This window comes from Poecile atricapillus, chromosome Z (genome assembly GCF_030490865.1).
Source record: "Poecile atricapillus isolate bPoeAtr1 chromosome Z, bPoeAtr1.hap1, whole genome shotgun sequence".
Taxonomy (NCBI): domain Eukaryota; kingdom Metazoa; phylum Chordata; class Aves; order Passeriformes; family Paridae; genus Poecile; species Poecile atricapillus.
In genome coordinates, this window is record NC_081289.1 from 66,148,796 (window position 1) to 66,169,647 (window position 20,852).

Below are 20,852 nucleotides of genomic sequence, written 5' to 3' on the forward strand. Positions count from 1 at the left end.
AAGCGTCTCCAGCTTTCAACTGATGTATTTGAATCAGCAGGAAAATACTTCTCTTGTCATGTTTTCAGCTGAAATGTTGTCAAATATCTAACTTGAGGAAAAGCTTTTTTTTTTTTTTTTTTTTTTTTAAAATCCCCTGAAATAAACAGCTTATTTTTCCATTCCCCCTCTGCTCCTCAAACATTTGTGGGTTGTTTCAGAACTTTTATCTTCAGTCACGAATTCCAGTAAGATGTTGGCTGATGGCTGCATCAGCTGTAAGGACAGAGGTGTTCTCTGGTCTGATATTGCAGCAGATGTTCTTTCTGAGAACCAGAACCCTGTCAGAGCAGCCATCAGTCCCACTGCATGGCTGGAGGACACCTGGACAGACAACAGGCACCTGCATTCATGGGTCCTAACAGATGAACTTGTGAACTCATTCTGGTTCTGAGTAGCTGTAAATTCTGTCGTGTTGAGCCCTGACAAAGTGTTAGAAGCAGTGCTGAATTACACTCTGGAGACTGGAATGTAATGAATTTTGTTCTCTTATAGTTATGTGCACTTTATTACATCCAATCCTTTATTCCCAATAATGGCATTTTCTACACTTTGACTGTATTGTGAGTTCTGTATGAATGAGTTGTTTTTTGCAAAAGCTGTTCAGCTATTTACATATAATAGCTTCTGTCCTGTATCTTCTCTAATACCTGAATTATAACAAAAGTGTCAGTCCCGTCTGCACCGTGTGTGTCTGAATAAACAGAATGAAAGCCCAGTCTGAAACCCAGGTCTGCGAGGGTTTTGAGACCTGCTGCATGGAGATTTGTTGGTTGCTGTTAGCACAGTGCCTGCTCAGTGCCAAGTTCCCCACGTAGTGTGACTAATGTCCATTATGCACAGCTTGTGCCATCTCCCTTGTCCCTCCCACGGGGCAGTGGAGAGTGCTGGCTTCTGCTGAGAGCATTGCTCGGTGCATTTCATCAGATGCACCCTGTGGAAAAGTCTGACTGTGTGATGTCCTGGCATAACTTAAGCTCTTAGTTTCGACTCAGGCTGTAAGAAAGCTTTATAGGTTTATTGACAAGTTTTAATTTTGTATCAGCATTTGTCTTGCACTAGAGGAAGACAATTTTATTCTGGAGCTGTAGGCACATAGCAGTACCATGGGGAGTCTTACAGCTGAAATGAGTTCTTGCATCTGATTTAATTTTCTTGGGTCTGGTTTTAAGGATGAGAGGCACTGATGGAGATTGGGCATGGTCTGCTCAGAGCATCTGTGTTGCACTCAGGTATGGCCAGACTCAGGAATGTCTTGGTGCCTTGTAACCACTCTGAATGTCCTCATGTCATACCCAGCCAGGCAGTTATGAATGTAAAGTCTAGGGTAGGTCTTTGCCTACCAGATCTTCCCATTTGACAATGAGAACTCAGACTGGAGAGGAATCCAGATAACAAACAGATTTGGGCTGTGCTGGAAGCTCACGAGTTTCTCCCTTTCTCCAGAGAAATTGCACAGAATCCCAGAATGGTTTGGGTTGGACAGAACCTTAAAAGCTCGTCCCATCCCACCCAGCCATGTCAGGGCCAGCTCCCAGTGTCCCAGGAGCTCCCAGCCCCAATGTCCAGCCTGGCCTTGGGCACTGCCAGGGATCCAGGGGCAGCCCCAGCTGCTCTGGGCACCCTGTGCCAGGGCCTGCCCACCCTGCCAGGGAACAATTCCTGCCCAAGATCCCATCCAGCCCTGCCCTCTGCCACTGGCAGCCATTCCCTGGCTCCTGGCAATTCCTGCAGCCCTTGGCAATTGTCTCTCTCCACCTTTCCTGCAGCTCCTTTGGGCCCTGCGAGGCCACAGGGAGCTGAGGCCAAAGCTTCTCCTGTCCGGGCTGAGCAATGGCAGCTGTGGCAGCCTTTCCTGGCAGCAGAGCTGCTCCGTCCCTCTGCTCATCCTGGAGCCTCCTCTGGGCTGGCTGCATGCAGCCCTGCACCCCTCAGCATCCCTCACTGTTTCCCATGCTGGTGGCCAAGTTCCTTGGTTCTTTCTTGGCTCCTTGATGGAGAACAGAAAGGCTCCCCCTCACTGTGTCCATTTTGCTCAAGAGTAATCAAAAGTTGATTTTGGTGTATCTGGGGCTTGGTAATATCTGGAAATGTGAATGTGATGAACTCCAAGAATGGAGGAAAGCTGTTCATCTAGAGGTGGAATGTTTAGCCCTGCAGACTTGTCCTGTACCCTTCTAAGCACACCAGACTTTCTGGTAGAAGCCCCATGTGCAGGGCAATGTATTTCACCTCTCTTTTATGTTTCCAGGGAGATGGTGAAAGGGTCATGATAATAACTGGGCCCAACATGGGAGGGAAGAGCTCCTACATCAAGCAAGTAGCACTGATCACAATCATGGCACAGATTGGCTCTTTTGTTCCTGCAGAAGAGGCTACAATTGGTGTTGTGGATGCAATTTTTACCAGGTAACCTCTCAAAACTGGAATTCCTACTATGGCAGAGGGTGTGTGTATCAAAGTATCATTTAATTTTTCATTTAGAATTTGAGAATTTATACCTGAAGTTTCCTTTTTAATTTTCATTTTAAAGGCATGTTAGGTTCATTGCTAGGTTTTGATTCCAGTTTTTTGGTAAACTGTGGTACTTGTTTTCTAATCTTTGAATCTTCAAAGGGTAAGAATTTTAATGTGTCTACCTTGATTAACATACAGGTATCTAGCTTACCTGCCTGAATGGATATCTCAGCCAAATTTATGCTGCTGGGTGGTGGCCAAATGCGTCCTCTAGAATGAAAATGATGTCACATTTCCTGCTATGAAGTTCTGTTGTGTATACCCAAAGTACTACAGACTGAAAATTTTGGGCTGCATATATTGTATGCTTAATCTCCTTCCTGTACCATCAGTCCTAATCATACTTAATCCTCACTTGATGTCCTTTTAAGAATGAATAATGAAAGTTACATAAAGTTTATTTCACTGTCTCATTCTTGAGACATTGCTGAGTAATTTGTAAAAATTATCAGTGGAGTCAAAACTCTGTATATTATAATCTAATATGCTGCTAGGGTTTATTGCCCTGTTTCTCCCCCTTTTTCTTTAATAATTACTTTAATCAGTCAAAGTTTTGTGTTACTGGTGGTATTTGAGACGGATTTTCATGTGTGGTTATAAGTTTCACAGGTGCTTAAGCTAGAACCTTTGGAAATTCCTGTTCTGTGATGCCACTGTGCATTCCAGAGGTAACTTTTAATCAAGAACCTGAAGTACTGCTCACCTGCAATTGCTTCATCCTATAAAAGTGTTGTGTTCTTACTTTATGTCAGGACAAAAACAAATGAAAATCACACCTTGGTTTGGGTCAGTGCTAAGCACATTAGCAAACAATTTGCACCCTCTTCCCAGAAGGAACTGGAGATGAGAATTCAAAATGTTCCAGTTATTTTCCCCACCCTGTGTCAGAAGTAATGGAATGGCTGATGGGGGTGAGCATTTCTTGTGGGGGACACTGAGATATCCAGGATTCTGTTACAGAAGGAGCATCACAGCATCACTAAATGTTTGAAGATTATTTTTGTCTTTCTCTGTGTTTTGTAGCTGGAGTACTTCACTTGGGTTTACACTCCTTAATTTCTAATCATACACACGTAAATCAGTTACTCTCAAGCTGAGTATCTGCTTTCCTCTGCATTTCCTAGACTGTCATTGCAAAAAGATGATTTCTGCAGAAAATACCAAGAAATATGACACAGTCATGGGGAGAGGCGTTTTGTTTTGTGCCTGCTTGAGAGTGAATAAATTGGTTTTTTATCTGTGTTCCACCTGTTCCCCAGTGTACTTCCCTGATTCCACTTCGCTTTTCTCTGTATTAGAATAAAACCCAAGTACTTTTCATAACTTTTCTGATAAAGCAGTGTGGTCAGAGGTAAAACTTCTGCTTTTAGACTTAACAGCCAAGCAGACACAGTGTTTTTTTTTCACTCTGTGAGGTTTCAGACCATGTAATTCATAGCCCAGTCACATTCTAACACAGGGAATTGAATTATTTTTTTTTCTCCTTGTCTATATTAGTTTTGGAAGCTCAGCTGGATGTGCCATTCCTCATTTAATGTGATATGTGTCAAACACCAGATGAATATGTGGAAGAATTACTGAAATTCTTGTAATTGCACTAGCAATTAAGAGTAAACTAATTGACACAATATTAATCAGGAAGAAATTGATAATACATTATTAAGATAGAAGTAGTCAAGCATCAGTTAAAAGGTAACAGGAAAAAAAAGGAGAAAAGGAACAGGTTAGCAGATTCAGCTCAAGATATACAGAGACCATCCAAGAAGGAGCCTTTTCTTTGGTTTGGGGGTTTTTTTTTTGGTGGGTCTTGTTTTTTTTTCAGGGTTCTGGGGAAGATCTTAAACTATGTCAGTCCGTCAGGCAGGTTCATGTGGTGTGGCCTTCATGGAGTTTCTCAGCCATAGGAAGTTACCCTTGAAATAGTTTTTAATGTCTGGTTTGAGGAAAGAATCAATAAATCAGCTGCCACATATTAGGTTCTGCTTGAGGTTTAATGCTTTTTTTCTAAATTCTTAGGTTTTGCCCTTTACTCTCCTATGGTCAGGAATGACCTGGAAGAGATCAGGGACTTTCTCTGAACCCCCACTCAATTTTGCCTTTTTTTGTTTTGTTTTGTTTTCTGTGCTTTGTTCTACAGGTAGGTTTTGTTCGGATTTTAAATTTTTTTTTTTTTTTATGATAGCAGCTATGTAGACCTCCTTTCTGCACTGCCACCCCAGGCCAAAAGGTCTTGCTGAAAAAAGCGTGAATTTCCATTTTGTTGTTGTTAGGTTCAGCGTATTTTTAATACTTTAAAAACGTAAGGTGGGAAGGAGTGTGTCTCCAGGGTACTTCATCAGTGCTGTGGTGATGTTTTGGGGGATGCAGGGAGGGATCAGTCAGTGTGCTGTGCAGGCTGGCTCCATCAGGGGCTCTGTGCACCAGGATTACCAGGAGTTCTACGTGATAAAACCTTTTCCAGTTTACTGCTTTATCCTGCGGTCCCTTTTTTTTTTTTTTTTTGCTTTGTAGTCTGCATCTTCCAAGTGTGAATTTATATAGGTTTAAGGGATTTGTATCCCCAGGATTTGTGTCTTGTTTTCCAAGTAGAGTTTCCATGGAAATTGAAAGGTTGCTACTATGGTTATTCCTTGTGATATATCTGCTTATATAGGAGAGCATCTCTAAATTGACTTCAAATACTGGATTACATTAAACATTTTTAAAGATGCAAGAGGAATTGCATACAGGTAGAGTGAAGATAGGAGTGATCTTCATTACTGGGGAGATAAGACAGGGGACAGTGCTGAGCCTAGCCCAGACTAGGGGGAGGACACAGGATTTTGAGGATGTTTGCTGGTTAGTATTTTCTTTTTTTTTTTTTCCTTCTCCAATGAGGCATAATGTTTTCTTGCAATCTTTTCTTAAAGAATTTCAATTTAATCAGGGGCATTCTATTTAAAAAAATTTAGAAGGATTTTGAAGAGGTTGACATCCCATCTACATTGACTTTAAATGGGACTTGGATGTTTAATTCTCTGATGTTTGAAAATTCCCATCCAAGTTTCTCCGTGCAGTAAGTGGGTTCATTTTCTACTTTAAAATTAACCTTCAGTTTTTGTTAGTTCTAATACAGTCATTCAGACACTGAAATTAATGTTCTGTTTCTGTGTGTGTTTGAGTTGAGACAAAGCCAGGGTGGACATCAGTGTATGGAGGAATTAATGACAAGAATTCTGCTGGGCTAATCCTGCCCTTGGGAGAGGTGGTGTTCAGCTGCTGAAGAAAGCTGACCTCCACAGAGGTCCCTCTTCTAATCAATTATTGATAGAATTTCCCATTGCTAGGAGGCTTTATCCTGCTTCCTGTGGGCCAACAGAGCTGATGATGAGGGTCCATGTTCCAGATTGGGAGGGAGAAGGAGAATGCTGGAGCCCTTTGAAGGCAAAACATCTTCAAATAAACAAGCTAATTAACAGTTCAGATTACCAAGTGCCTTCAGGACTTTGAGAATCATTTCTTGGACATCACAAGCTGCCATCAGAAGGAATCCCGTGAAGGAGAGCAACCTCTGCCAGTGCCAGGTGATGGTGCAGGGACAGAGTTATTTTCTTCCTAGAGCACTTACCTGCCTGGGTTTCTGTGTTGAAATAAGAGCTGCTTTCACATACTTCAGGGACCCAGCACAGTCACTGCAGTGACCCACAACTTCCAGTGAGGTTTCATCTCAGCCAAGCTGGGAATACTGTTAAAAGTGCAGCTTCAGTTGTCTGAACTAAGAGGGTGTCCTGTGCGTCACATTGTTTTTTGGAGAACTGCCTCTTGCAGGTGGTCTGCCTCACACTGAAAGGAGCAAGTACAGGCATCACTAAGATGCATGTAGATTATCCTCTCATGCAGTTGGTCTCTCTTCAGAGAGTTTTCTTGCTGTTTACAGGCTCTCAGCAAGACTTCAGCCCTCATGGTGTCAAACTCTGGAGTTGTCTGTGGGGTGCAGAGGAGGCTGGCATTGCAGGTGGTGTGCAGGTGGTGGCTGCATGGAGGAGCTGCAGGTCAGCGTTTGCACCTCATGCAGTCACCTGCACTTGGAGACAACCGTCTTGGGATAGTCCCTTCACATCACATGTTCTGCAGTTAGATGGGAAGAACTTTCTTCTGCATTTTCTCCTTGTGAGAGATGATCTAAATGCATTTTTAACATGGAGTGCGCTCCTCAGTGCTGACTCTGCAGTGAGGAGGTACTCACTTCTTTCAGAGTCCACTATTTATAGGAAAAGGTGGGAAAACAGATGGTGATTGTTCACCCTGGCTAGGGAGGGATGTTTTTTAAATCTTGTGTTACACATCTCTGTAGAGTCCTTCAGACATGGCCTCGATGGAATCCTGCATCTGTGTGTCCCAGCGCTGAAGTTACACCGCTGTTTTGGTATTTTGTTGTTCTTGTGTGATGTTGAACACGTGTAAAAGCTCTTTGTTCAATTAATTCCAGAGTGATAAAAAATCTTTGGACAGCTGAGCACTGAAATAATGGAGGAGTAACTCTCACCCTGGCCTTAGCTGGGTCACATAAATTCCAGCCACCAAGGTCCAGTCCCAGCCATGTACCTTGCAGTGGCTTTTCTGAGTTGGTTGATGGGTTCAGTAAAGGGAAGGGATTTTGATCACTTCAAGCAGCAACAGAACAACTGAGAGCCTTGCCAGGTGAAGGTGCAGTTGAAAATGGCATTTGAGGTCCATGGGAGTGTCAGCTATGTCCTCCCAGCTGTGTCCTGAGGTGACACAGCTCAGGTGATGAACACACCCCTTTGCAGGCTCTAGGAAAACGTGTCCACACAGGCTGTGTCCACCCTTGAGAGGACACCTGGGTGTGTGCATGACTCAGTTTGCCACAGGAGTGTCACTGATCAAGGGTGGGGCCAGTCCCAGAGCAGGGGCTGCAGCTCCTCCCGAGGGCAGCTCCCATCTCTGCTCCCTGGGACAGGGACAGCACCCAGGAACATCTGGAGCTGGGCCAGGGATTTGGGATGCACATCAGGAAAGGCTCTTCCCCCAGAGGTGCTGGCACTGCCCAGGCTCCCCAGGGAATGGGCACAGCCCCGAGGCTGCCAGAGCTCCAGGAGCCTTTGGACAGCGCTCCAGGGATGCCCAGGGGGATTGCTGGGGGGTCTGGGCAGGGCAGGGTGGCACTGGGTGATCCCTGGGGGTCCCTCCCACCTCTGGGGATTCTGATCAGTCCAGCCTGGATATTTCACCCAGCTGAGCCTGTTTTTGTGTGACACTCTGCCTTGGAGGCACCCCAGAAGTGCCCATCAGATAATCCTTCTTTTCCAAAGGAGTGAGGAACGCTCTCTGCTCCTGCCTGCCCAGTGTTTGGACAGAGTGACCATGCTTGTTTTTTACTTACTATGCGTTCCAGGCTAAAGGAAAAACAGTGTTACTTACACATATACCTGGCTTAACATGGTGGCACTGATGAGAGTCAGTCTCTTTTTATCTCTGGGGAGCTGCTGGAGCAGCCAAGACATTTCCTCTGAGTCCCTCTAAGTGGGAGCTCGGTGCTGTTCTGCCAGCTGGGGGCTGTACTCCCCTTGCTGTGCCTCTGCTCAGGTGGGATCTTCAGCTGATCTGGAGTCCACTCCCACCAGGTGTGGCCCATTCCACTGAGTGCTGCACGCTCACCTGGGAGACAGCACAGTGGCATTAAAAAATAAATCAGTGTTTGAATGCCTGCCTGAGTGGTGTGCCTGGTGCTGCTCATCTCCATCATCCTGTGAGCAGAGAGGCACATCAGTCACATGCACTTGGATCCACAGACATGGAAGAGGAAGGGGCATTTCTGTATCCCAAAGTGACATTTCTGGTATGATTTGCCTACAGGCCTTGTGGATCCTCTCACATTTTTTTCCTGTGCCTTGACTGTTGTCACCTAAAAGAGATTTATGGGGCAGAAGAATAAGGGAATGTTTGTGTCTGTGTCCCTGTAGGCTTGTGCAGGATGCATGGAGCCCTCAGCCTCTTCCCCATATCTGGAAAGAGTTGCTGCTAAGGCTTAGAGGATGGTTTAGAGACGGAAGATTTCTTCAAAGCAAACGGAAAAAAAACCCAAGCAAACTCAGTCCTCGTTACTCCAGACTTCTGGAGGGGCCATTAAACAAGCCATAGTACTTTCTTCTGTACAGTTTATTAAAATGTCTGTTTTTCTGATCTGTAAACGGTGGAATTACTCTCCAAAAGGTCAGGCCTTGTAATAGATGTATTGTGAGTGTTGCCTCCCTGAATGCATTTACAGCTATTTAATTCTGACAACTTGACAAAGTCATAGTACTGTTTCACAAGTGTGTGGAGCTGAAAGAAACAAGTAGACAAACATTTTATTTTAACTGGATGGAATGTGCATACCTATGGCATTATCACAAATTTCAGTAAGGTTTAAAGTCATGATGGAAAGCAACTATTGTATGAATATTGCCCCAAGCATTTGGGCAGTTGACTTGGGATGCTTGTATTTTATTTTTTCTTTTCTTCATTGAAACACTGCCATCATTCAAGCTTGAAAGATACTTAAAATGACATGATTTACTTTAGATTACTTTTAGATTTACTTTCAGGTTAAAATGTCCCAAGGCTTTCTAAGAGTATATTTTGTAAGAACTCCTGAGAAGATCAGAAAGCACAGGATGGAGTGGGCATGTGAAGCAGGAAGAAGAATGTTTGTGTCAAACTGGGAACTGAGTGGCAGGTGTTTATAAGTGCTTTTTGCAATACATTGAGGTGAATCACGTGAGAACAAAAGCAAAATAATACTCCTAAGTGTTGATGGATGTAACTATTCCATTGATGTAACCTCTCGTGGAAAAACGAATTCTCAACTTTCTGTAACTAGGCAAACCATGTTACACTTGATTTCATTCAGCCAGTTTCATTGGCTTATCAAAAGGGAGCTGCACAGGAGAAGGAAGCACAGAAGGGGGAAATGGTTGTATTTAAAATAATAAATAACAAGCTCCATTATTAGAAATGGTCTGATTTGCATAGGAATAGGCAAATATTACCTCTCATTTTTATATCACTTGTGAATTTTTTTGGTTTTAACTCTAAAGACCAGAGTCTATATTAAAAAAAAAAAAAAAAAAAAAAAATCTTGGCTTCCATTTATTTCTTTATGAAGCTGTAATGATTTATTTGAGGCTTACAGGGTAAGATTATGAAAATAATTTTTCCTAGAAATACGAGTTAATATCACAACACCTCAGACAAATGAAGACAGTTATCTAGTCAGCTTCTTCATAATCATAAAAATCTAGGCTGTGAAACCAGTGGGGAGGTGACAGCAGTGTTTGGCAGGTTCTGCAGGTGTGTACAGAAATCACCAGGAGATTGATTGCTGAGTCAAAACTGTGGAGGAGTTTATCTCAGCTGAACAACTTGTTTGTACATAACCTGGTTTTGACCAGAACTTTGGAGACTTTTTTTGTTCAGATTCTTTAAACCTGAAAACAAATGTTTAAATCATTCAGATCTTCCTTTGGAGAAAAAAAATAAAATAGAACAAATAGAGCAAAGTCTCTCAATTTGCCTGAGCAGTTAGACTCTGAAAGATAATGGTCAGAAAATTAAGAAATCAAAGGTACTTTTTCAGATCTTTGTTTATTTTGTATGTATGTGGTAATGCTTAGTGGTTTTGCCATGTGTATTGATTTATTTATTGTGCAGAAAAGTAGGGAGCAGTTCTCACAAAGCAATCCCAAGTGAATAGCAAGACCACATGAGAATTTTATATACTGACATGCCAAAAAAGTATTGTTTGTATTGAAAGCACAATGAGTCAGACAAACAGAACTTTTAGCTGTCAATAACCCCAAAGTAATTTTCAGAAATGTTACTTCTTTATGGCACAGTAATTTGTTTCATTTTGTTCCTCCTTAATTGTATTTTTGTTTACTGCCAGAGTAACAAGAATTACTTAAGCCTTTCATTTATGCTCACAATCAATCATGTAATTGCACCTCTGGGGTAAATTGTTCCCATCTTTCGGGGAAGAACAGGGTGCTGTATTAAGTACATTGCACCATTATCACGTGGAGATAGCTTTGGTTTGGATTTTAAAAAAAACAACCAAAAGAAAAAGCAAAAGTTGTAGTTAGTGTTGTTAGATTGAAGAATTATTTTGTTCTTTTTTTTTCTAGAAAAGTTGTGTCTTGGACATATCACAGTACATTTGAGCTGTAACTGCTTCTGACAGTGTTCTGTGGCTCTGTAGGAACAAGTTAAGCCAGGCTGTGCATGTATCTGTAGCTAATTTGGTTTCATGTCTCTGTTCATTTCACAGAAGTATGCATCTGCAGTGTGAGGTTTGCATCTTTTATACATGGAATAATGCCATATTGAACCAGACAGCCTTTGGGGTGCATACATGGTGTTGGGCAAGGTCTGAGTACCAGCAGTCCTTTGTGCAGGGGCTGGAATGGGCCCTGGAAATCCATCTCAGTCAGTGCAGGGCAGGGATGCACACTCAGGAGATGCAGAGCACCTGTGCTGCCCCTGGCAGGGTGCAGAGGATTTCTCCAGCATGCTGCATGGGGCCATGGGAGGAGGAAATCTGCCTGCAGAGCTCACCAGCTGCTTTACAGTCAGGCTGAGTGGTTGTATTTACCTTTCTGAAACTCTTCCATCCTATGACTTGACCCAGTCACTGTTGGAATTGGATTGTCCTTGGTGTCCACAGGTCTAAAGGGGAAAAGTTCACTTGTGCTAAGTGCTTCAGCCATTGTCCCTGTTGCTATAGTTCCTTTAATCCCTCCTGACCTCAATCCTTCAGCTACAAATGGACATTAACTTAATTACCTTGAGTTCCCTCCCTGGTGTCCCACAGCAGTGAGTGCAAACCTGTGTGTATTTGAGGGTCTCTGTTTCTTCACTTTCTTCTGGCTAATACTTATGGCTCTCAAAGAAACACCCTAATTTGAGTACTGCTCTTAAAATTTATAATTTATTGCAAAACGTTTGCATTCACAAGCTGGTCTTTCTATTGACCATCAGGAACATTTACACTGATAATTTAAGAGTGGTGTGTTTGCCCTAGGCAATGTAACAAGTATTTTTAAGGAGTTCAGATGTTACTGAGAGTATCACTGCTGAATTTCAGAAAGCAAGTTTACTGGGTGTTCCTCACTAGGTAATGTAACATGACCTTTTGCAATAACTGAGTTTCTGTTAGTCTATAAAATGTAGGAAAGAGGGATGCTGGTAGCTTCTTGTCATTCAGGGTCTGCCCTGGCTGACAGGGATTCTATCCTTGCAGCTCAGAACTACCTGTTTGGTCAGTCCAGCTGAAGCTCTTGAAAAAATTGAGTCCATGGGTGTTTTCCTTTCCTCTGGCTTTCAGAATTTAAAAAAAAAATCAAATAAAGAAAAAAATCAATGCACTTCACATCTTGAAAGTTAATCCTGTTAGAAATGTTTCTTTTAAAACGCCAGGGTACTGGTGTGTGCAGCATTCCCCTGTGGGCCAGCCTAGAAGGAAAGCAGGATTTCAGTGATTATTTGTTCTGGCTGCTTCAGTTACTTTGTGATAGTGAGAAGGGGAAAAAAAGATGTAAAAACCACTGTGAAACTGAGTATTGAAATCACTTTGGAATCGCTTTTTTTCCCTAGGATAATGCAGACTTTGTATGCCTCAGAGTCATTTAATATCTTCATTAATCTCTCAGTGACTGAGAATATCACGTATCTACAATAATGTACGAGACAAAAATGTATTTTACATGGAATGCATTCTATCAGGCTTCTCAACAGCTGTTCTCCTAAATTAGGTAACACACCATTGGTATTTCTTAATTTAAATTTGCAGATAAGTAGTTGTAGAAATGGTTGAGCACGTGTGCATGTAGACTGAAACCAGGTTTATGTCATGAGCATCCATCCTTTGATTCCTTGTCATCATCCATGTAACTTGGCACACTTCTATAAGTCACCATGAATAATGCAAAAATAATAACTATCCTGATAGCCGTGCTTTCTGTCACACTTTATTTTTTTTTTTCCCTAATTCTGTAATTACAGCTTCTGTAAATTATTTTTTTCTTACTGTCAGTTTTTGGTTTGCATCAGTGAGATCTTGATGGAAATGAAGAGGACGATGTACCAGTAGGTTGTGGGGGAGTGTGAAGCATTATTTTCTTGCCAGTGAGCTGTTAGAAATTTGCACACGCAGTCTCCTGAGGGATTACTTAATACATCTCAGTTGTCCTGCCCATCCCTGGTGGGCTGCCTGTCCCCACTGCCCTGGCCACACTGCTCTGCTGAGCACAGACAGGCTGTGGAGAATGGGCCTCTGCCAGGAAAGGCAGCAGCACATCTAATCCTCTCTTCTTGTAAACGGGTTATTTTAATTTAAATTACTCCTGTGCAAATGCAGTTGATCTTTGAAATGACATTTCAAAGGGGTTTGTGTGAGGGAGTGAGTGGAATTGTGAAGTTGCATTATGAATTTATTTTATTCATGGTGTTCTCAGTGTTACCTTTGAATCACAGAAAGTGTTTTTTGTTGGTGCTGAGAGTGTTCTACACCTTATTCTTGGAGAAAAGAGTAATTTTCTTTAAATATTAATTGTTCTTGAATTAGGTTTATTCTTCTGCAACAGGTTCCATTTTTGCAGTAAGTGTTTTAGGTGAGCTTTGTAATATCAGATATTACTAAAATCAAGTTTAAGCTTGGTGTTTTTTCCCAGCATTAAGTAATCTCTAGAGCTGGGCTCAGTAAGTAGCACTGGGCTGTTGACAGCTGTGTGAAAATAAGGCTCTAGGGAATGGCTCTGCAGTCTTGTTTTCTGGGATTCACATGGTGGAATGTAGCTGGGTTTTGTTACCACTGTGGGCTCCTGGGCTGCTTGTTCATTTTCACAAACCATGTGAGAGATCCACAGTAGAATAAAAGGAGAATGGACTTCCTGGGGCCCACACTGTGATCCTGAAACCAAGCCAACTCTAAGAGCTTGTGGGGTAACTCCTTTTGACAGGTAGCACAGTTATATCCTCTAACTTACTCTCGGAAAACTAATTTATAAAACATTGCCTCTCTATTGTTTTTTTTCTGAGGCCTTTGACAGGAATCTTTGCTACTTGAACTGAGCACAGAAAAGAGATAATCCATCCTCTTTTTTTTTTTTTTTTAGTTTGCATAATAAATGTGTTGAACACCATAAGATGAAGAGCTTTTAATTTTGCAAGATTTAGTTGGCTGTCAAAGAGACATTAAAACAAGTGTTTTCCAGCCAAATTGCATCTGCTGAGGAGTGATGGATCCAAAGAGACACTGCTCACACTGCCTGTCTGCGTGTTCCTCATGGGCAGGATGGGAGGGGAGGAATTTAATGTTTTAATGTATGAAAAAAAACATTTAGGAGGAGATCTGCAATAAAATGCGTATTCAGAACCTCTGAGTCCTGGAGAAGTTTGGTGGGGTTTATTATGGCTATTTTAAATGTGAAAAAAACAACAAAAAAAGGGTTGTTTAGGCAATAGTTTTTGTGACTCAACAACTTAATTGTGTCAGGAATAATAGAGCATAAAGTTAGGGAGCAGTGCATTGCTGCAAATTAACTGTTAGTTTTATAAATGCAATCATCCACTAAGACAGTTATTCCTGCTTATTTCTGGGATAACAGTGCTCAGCATGTATGTTCAAAAAAACAAGTATAATTCTTCTAGTATAAAGGACAAAGGCAGAAAGAACAATTTTATCCATTTTCAAAGGATAACATTTAGGAGGTTTTATGTAATTTAAAAATACACTGTTTTTTTAATCTGTAGTTAAGCCCGAGCTGGATTTGAATGTTTTAAGATGCTGGAAAGAAAAACTTCTTTTCCAGCTGTCTTTAACAACAAGAGAAAGATAATACTAATTTCTCTTTGTATCTTGAGCTTTTAGTGAGGAAGTTCAGAAAATTATTTTTGTGAATGCAAATTAGATACAAAAGAGGCTATAATATTTTGTGGGCTCTATGGAAATGATGCAATCCCAGAGAAAAATGGAAGCTCTGTGTGTAATCATCACAGGCATACAACAGACGGCCTGTGAGATGCTGTCCCTGTAAGGAAAAGCCAAGTAAGAAACGAGAAAATAATAATAATGCCACTAATTGTGGGGTCAGAAACTAAGACTGAAGTTGTTCATTAAGGAGCCAGAGGTTGTTCAAACATGAAGAGTATTTGTCATTCTGATTAATGTATTTGCAGTTAATAGTGTTAAAACAGGCCTAAGATACCCTGTTCTCTGTGGATCTGTGCAATAAGGGGGATTGTTTGATTTTACAGCAGAACCTGGTGTGCGACCCAAGCTGGGAAAGGGGCCACAGGGGTGGTGAGGGCACTGAGAGAAAATCACTGAAATGAGACAAATTCACTAAAATGTTCATCATTCCTAACCTAGCATTTGAAAGGATTACACGGCAAGTGGCTTAATAAAACGTTAATTTCACAATACCTCATTATCCTGAGTTATATATTTCATTCAGAGAAAAATAATGTACAGTTGAATTAGCTTATGGCCAGAATCACCTCTCCTTTGGTGTATGTGGGAGCATAACTTGTGTGTGTGCTTAAGCACGCATTCAATGAAATAAAAAGCTAGTTCTCTCACATGCCCATCAGAAGTAGTTATTTTATCATTGAAGATTTGCTTATTATGCAGTTATGCATGGTACCATGACGGATTTTCAGGGCAGGGACTTGGGAACATATACAAATCATAGCTGTACTGGGTCCAACCTGCTTGTTTTAGTCAAATACTCTTAGTTGTAAGATCCTCATAAAATCATTTGTGGCTTGGTGGTGCCTCAGGAGGTAACAGAAACAATTATGATAGAGACCTAGCAGAAGACAGAGCAAAACAAAGCTATATTGGGCTTCTCATTAAAGGTTCTGATTGGCTTTAAATACTGTTGTGGCCAGCTGTTAAATTTGGAAATGTAATATACTAAACTCATGAGTCAGTTTTTCTTAAATCAGTGTGACTTATATGTAACTATATATTGGCTGATAAGAGTGAATAAATCTAGTTTTACATCCCTCCTCAGTGGCTTGCTTGTGATGGTCTGTCTCCAAAGGGATGCTCTAATGTGATTAATACAATTCAGAAGTAGAAATGCAAAAAATACCCATTCTTCAGTATAGAATGGGTATTACTTGCACAGATAAGGAAATCTGCAGGAAAAGGGGAAACCGGGGTGTACTAACAGCAGGTTTCTCAGCTGTAGACCACCAAATCACAATTTGAGATGAGGGTTGAGGGTTACATGGATCTGAATCAGAGCTAGAAGAGTTGGATGGAATGTGGAGAAATTTGTGTGTGGCGCTCACCTGCCTGGAGGCTGCTAAGAGCTGTGTTTCAACAGAATGAAGAGAGAACTTTAATATACCTTTAAATCTTGTTTAAGCATGCTAGTTAACATTGTGTACCCGTGCAATTAGGGGAAGTAATTGTTATGTTGTTACTGCCTGAAGGAAGCCGCTGCTCTGCTGTTTGCATGCACAAGCACCAGGAGCTTCCACTCTGTGTGCAAATGCCAATATCGGATACCTTTGGGCATTGTCAGCATTAGAAACTTGTACAAATAAAAGCAAAGGAGTGGAATTCTCCTTCACAGCTACCTTTGATGGAATTCTCGTGAGCTGACTGGTCTGAAGTCCCAGGCTTCTTTTTTAAGGAAAAGCCTTGTCCTGCTTGTGAGGGTGGGAGAAGTGTGTGCTGGGAACCTCTGCAAGGGGAATGTTCTGCCTGGGTTCTTCTCCTCTGTTTGGAGCAGCGACCAGAGATTTCTTACAGAATCGTTTCATCCCCATGATTGCTTTGTTTCCCAGCCTTAGCTGAAATTTGTAATGAGTTTTTGTTTTCTGTGTCCCGGTGCAGAATGGGCGCTGCAGACAACATCTACAAAGGCCGCAGCACCTTCATGGAGGAGCTGACAGACACTGCTGAGATCATCAGAAAGGCCACCTCGAGGTCCCTGGTGATCCTGGACGAGCTGGGCCGAGGGACGAGCACACATGACGGCATTGCCATTGCCTACGCTACCCTGGAGCATTTCATCAGGGATGTAAGTGTGGTGGCTCTCCAGCGAGGGCAGGCCGCAGCCTCGGGGCAGGGCGGGCACAGGGCTGTGGAGAAAGGACACAGCTCTGCCCGGCGGGGTTCAGGAAACACAGCCCTTGTTTTTTGTGTGTGTTTGTGCTGCAGGTGCAGGCACTGACGCTGTTTGTCACCCACTACCCGCCGGTGTGCGAGCTGCAGCAGCTGTACCCACACGCCGTGGGCAGTTACCACATGGCCTTCCTGCTGAACGAGGACGACCAGCAGAGAGGTCAGTGCGCACCTCAGGGACGCTCCGGCACACACTAACACTACTTCTGATGCCTTTTTGGGCTACCTAAAATCAGGGTCCAGGCCAAGTGAAGGGAATAAAAAGCAGCTGTATTTGCTGAAGGGCCTTCAGGTACATTTAGGGCAGACAAAGCCCCCCAGGGCTGCACCCAAAATGGAGCAGGGCTCACGGGTTCCCCACTTTTCTAAGTCTGCTCCATTTGCACACTGGGGCTTGATCTCCCAATTGCAGCTGCAGGAATTGATGAAGCCATTCAGTCCCAGTTTGCTGCCCCCAGCTCCCTTTTGTTTGCATTTCTGGGGCCTGAGGCACTGAGGTGTCCTGGATTGCCAGGCCTGGAGAGGAATTGCTGGGTCTGACCCAAATGGGGAAGCAGCAGCTGACCCTGCACATGGGCTTTGGAGTTCTACCCCAAAGAACTGCAGGGTTACAAATGCATGGAAAATACAAAAGCTGAACCCCTAAGATGTCAGTGTGACAATTTACACCTGACCTGAACGTGATACACCCATTCTCACTTCAGTCACACATCTAGGGGGAGTTGAAAATTGGACATCTATTCCTTCTCTGGGTTCAGGAGGATACCTGGGCTGGGGTGGGTGAAAGATGTGCCCATCCCAGCTGCAACTTCCCACAGCAGCCAAGCACAAAGGATTAGGGAGGAGGGATTAGGGATCAAACATATGGCAGCTCCTTCTCTGAAGGATCTCACTGTCTGAAAACATTTGCTATTTATGGGACTTCACGAGCAGGATGTGTTTTGTATCTCCTGTGGATTGGATTTCAACGGGGCTGCCTAATTTAACATCGTGTTCTTTCAGTGTCTTCATCCTACTGTGTCAAGCAGCTCCAGAATTTAGCACTCTATGGAGTGAAAAAACACATCTGATTGTTTTGAAACTGTTTTGAAACATGATGGTCCTGGTTCTTGAATTGTAAGAGGCATCTTAAAGGCCTGTTCACTGAATAATCGTAGATTTTTAAAAAAAATTTTTTTTAAATGACTTGCCATTGGTATTTGCCATCAACCTTTCCCCTAAATAATTCTTTGTATTGTATTATCTGCTTACCTTGTAAGCTGATCAGGACAGGAGACTTGTGTATTTGCCACATAGAGGAGGTTTTGATTTTGGTTTTACTTTTTTAGGATCTGAAGTGGAAGAGAATCCTGAATTCATCACTTTTCTTTATCAAATAACTAAAGGAGTCTCTGCAAGGAGTTACGGGCTAAATGTTGCCAAACTGGCAGATATTCCTGAAGAAATCTTGAAAAAAGCAGCTCACAAATCAAAGGAGTTGGAGAGAATAGTGAACATGAAAAGGTCAGAACAAATATGATTTGTAAAAAAATTATTTCTTTCTGTAATACCTACTTTCTGTAATACCTACTTATATTCTCAGCAGAGATAGTGAAAATACTAATGACTTTAATTTAAAAAGTATTACTTTCTTTGGAACTTGAAATTGCCTCAGCATAGTAAAGCATAGAAGGAAATGTGGACATTCTTCTTCTGGTTTAACTTGAAAATAAATATTTAAAATATATTTTGATTGTCCCCACAAACACCTGAAATTTTTCTGAAAGTTCTCTGATAGCCAGTTTTCATTCAGGGGTGTTTCTACCCTGTATATTAGACTAGTTATGAAAATTCCTGTGTGTATGAAGTGGCATAATGGATTTGTAAATCCTGTAACATTATGTGCACACTTTAGATACTCATATCCATTTTCACTGTTATTTTTTTTTTTTTTTTCTATGGCTGTTGTTTTCCTTGGTTATTTTCCTGTGAGCAAAATTCAAATAGCCCCTTAGGAACATAATGAACCAAGATCTTGGTTGTCTGATGGCTGTACCTAATCCTGACAGGATCATTTTGCATGAGAACATTTTGACTACTAATTATTTATAGGTGCAAACTTCGGAACTTGACAGTACTCGGCGCTTAACGACGTTTTTTATCCCCTCTTAATAAAGCAAAATAAAAACATTTGATGCTACATGACAGTTTATAGGAAAAATAGTGTGGTGGCTTACACTAATTGGAAATACAGTCCATAGCTGGCAAAAGAAGAAAAAAACAAGTCTCCAGCAGTATCTCTGTTGTTCCCAGGCATGGGTCTGGTCGGTGGGGTGGGAACAGGAGTTACCAGCTCTGGGCAGCCACACCCAGACCTGCTGCTAGCACTGCCCTTGTGCTGTCTCAGTACCCATGGGTCTGATGCCTTGTCTTATTTTTTTAAATCACTTTCATATTATTTAAGAAAATCCACTGGGTAATTTCATCCAGTTTTGACATTACTGTCATCAGCAATGTGTGTTAACCCGTTGTAAACGTCTTGTAATTTGTCACAGCTCTTATATATGAAAAAATGCAAAGGAGAAACAGGAAGGATGCGTGCACTCATTTATATTGAAAATGTGTTTTCTTTTTATGATCCTACAAATACAAATTTGTACGAACTGAATGATGAAAATTAAACAGGGCTGAGTGCAATGCTGTTTATTTCCTTTAACAATTTGTTCTTACCATTTTTTATATCATGTTGTCAATGCTGCTGGTGCTGTAACTTAGTTATGAAATTAATTTGTTGGCTGACCTAGAGCAGGAACATGTATCTTAGAAAATATTAACTGGTTGTTTGAAGATCACATAACATTTTGAGCTGTGCTATTTTGGACTGTGTATAAAATTTTGCAGATGACTGTAGGACTTTCAGGGTTTGATGTGCTTCATTTAAAAATGTGGCTGTATTTTGATTAGGGTTTTTCTTTTTTTTTTTTCTCCCACAGGAAAAAAATGAAGTCCTTTGCTGAAGCATGGAAGATAAATGATTCTCAGGAACTACAGGAATGGAAAAATAGGTGTGAGCCTGAGGATGAAAGAAAGGACAATTTTTAATCCTTACATCATGGTTAAAGATGGAAGATACTGGAGGTGCAAAGTACATGTCTGGAGACTAATGCATTTTATCAGGGTGCAGGTCCAGGTGCACTGAGTTGACTTTTTTGCTTTCTGAGAGATAACAGATGCTGCATCATGTCTAATTTCCTCTCTCCACATCCCTTCCTTTTCACCCTTTTCCTTAATTGCAAACTCTCTATGGGGATCGAATCTAGTTTGTTTTAAAAACATGAAAAAAATGTTGATAAATTATAAGGTAAATTTTTAATAAATAAAATAATGTGTTTCACCTCTATTGTACTTCAATTTCTGAAGAAATATTTGTGTGTGTTGGGAAGATGTAGTAGACTAGTCAACTCTGCTCTACAGCCAGCAACTGCTAAACAGTGGATACTATAATGAGACTTTTTTCCTTGTTCCAATATTAATGCATTAAAAATTCACTGATTTTTTAGAGCATCCTTTCTTCCTGATCTTTCCCCTGTCTGGCACTGTCTGGAGAAAGACCTAATTCCAAAAATGATGTTGGGGTTTTGTAAGGGTGAGTGAAAGGGGCAATTCAGAGTCTGCAGCTGGCTGCCCCAGTGCTCTGTCAAATGCAAAGTGAAGCTGCAAAATTCAGAAGAGCTCCTCAATTTTTAAATTTCCAGTTACCACGGCCAAATTCCCTGTGGGAATGTGATACCCAAATGGGGTTTCCCTAAAATAGCCGGACTAAGCACATTGCTGTGAAAATGGACAACGATGCTGACATGCCTAAACCTCATCAAGTAGTCTCAAGTAGTATAAAAACAATGCAGTGGTGGTGTGGGTTTGGCTGCCCTGCAGCCCTGGGGAGGCTGCCACACCCGAGCAGGGCGTCCTGAGGTCCCCTGGGAAGCTCCAGACAGGAGCAGTTTGGTGCAGGCAGGGTTTGTCCCTGAAGGACTGACCCCGCTGGAGCAGCCCCTTCCTGAAGGGCTGCAGGAAAGGGGGTGATTTTTGACATGTTAATCTGAAACAAACCATTCAGGCTCGTCAGGTGGCAGGACAT

The 20,852-nt window shown here is 41.9% G+C and overlaps 1 protein-coding gene across 3 annotated transcripts in view; it reads left to right on the top strand.

The window, feature by feature from the left end:
* Positions 1-20,108, top strand: part of MSH3 (mutS homolog 3) — an 86,490-nt gene extending 66,382 nt beyond the window's left edge. For all 3 annotated transcript variants that reach the window (XM_058827426.1, XM_058827428.1, XM_058827427.1), the window contains 5 exons: positions 2,291-2,448; positions 16,445-16,631; positions 16,772-16,895; positions 18,064-18,238; positions 19,708-20,108. In XM_058827426.1, the coding sequence (XP_058683409.1) occupies positions 2,291-2,448; positions 16,445-16,631; positions 16,772-16,895; positions 18,064-18,238; positions 19,708-19,816 (753 nt within the window). In that variant the 3' untranslated portion in view covers positions 19,817-20,108. The remainder of the gene's footprint in view (positions 1-2,290; positions 2,449-16,444; positions 16,632-16,771; positions 16,896-18,063; positions 18,239-19,707) is intronic.
* Positions 20,109-20,852: the final 744 nt, after the last annotated feature.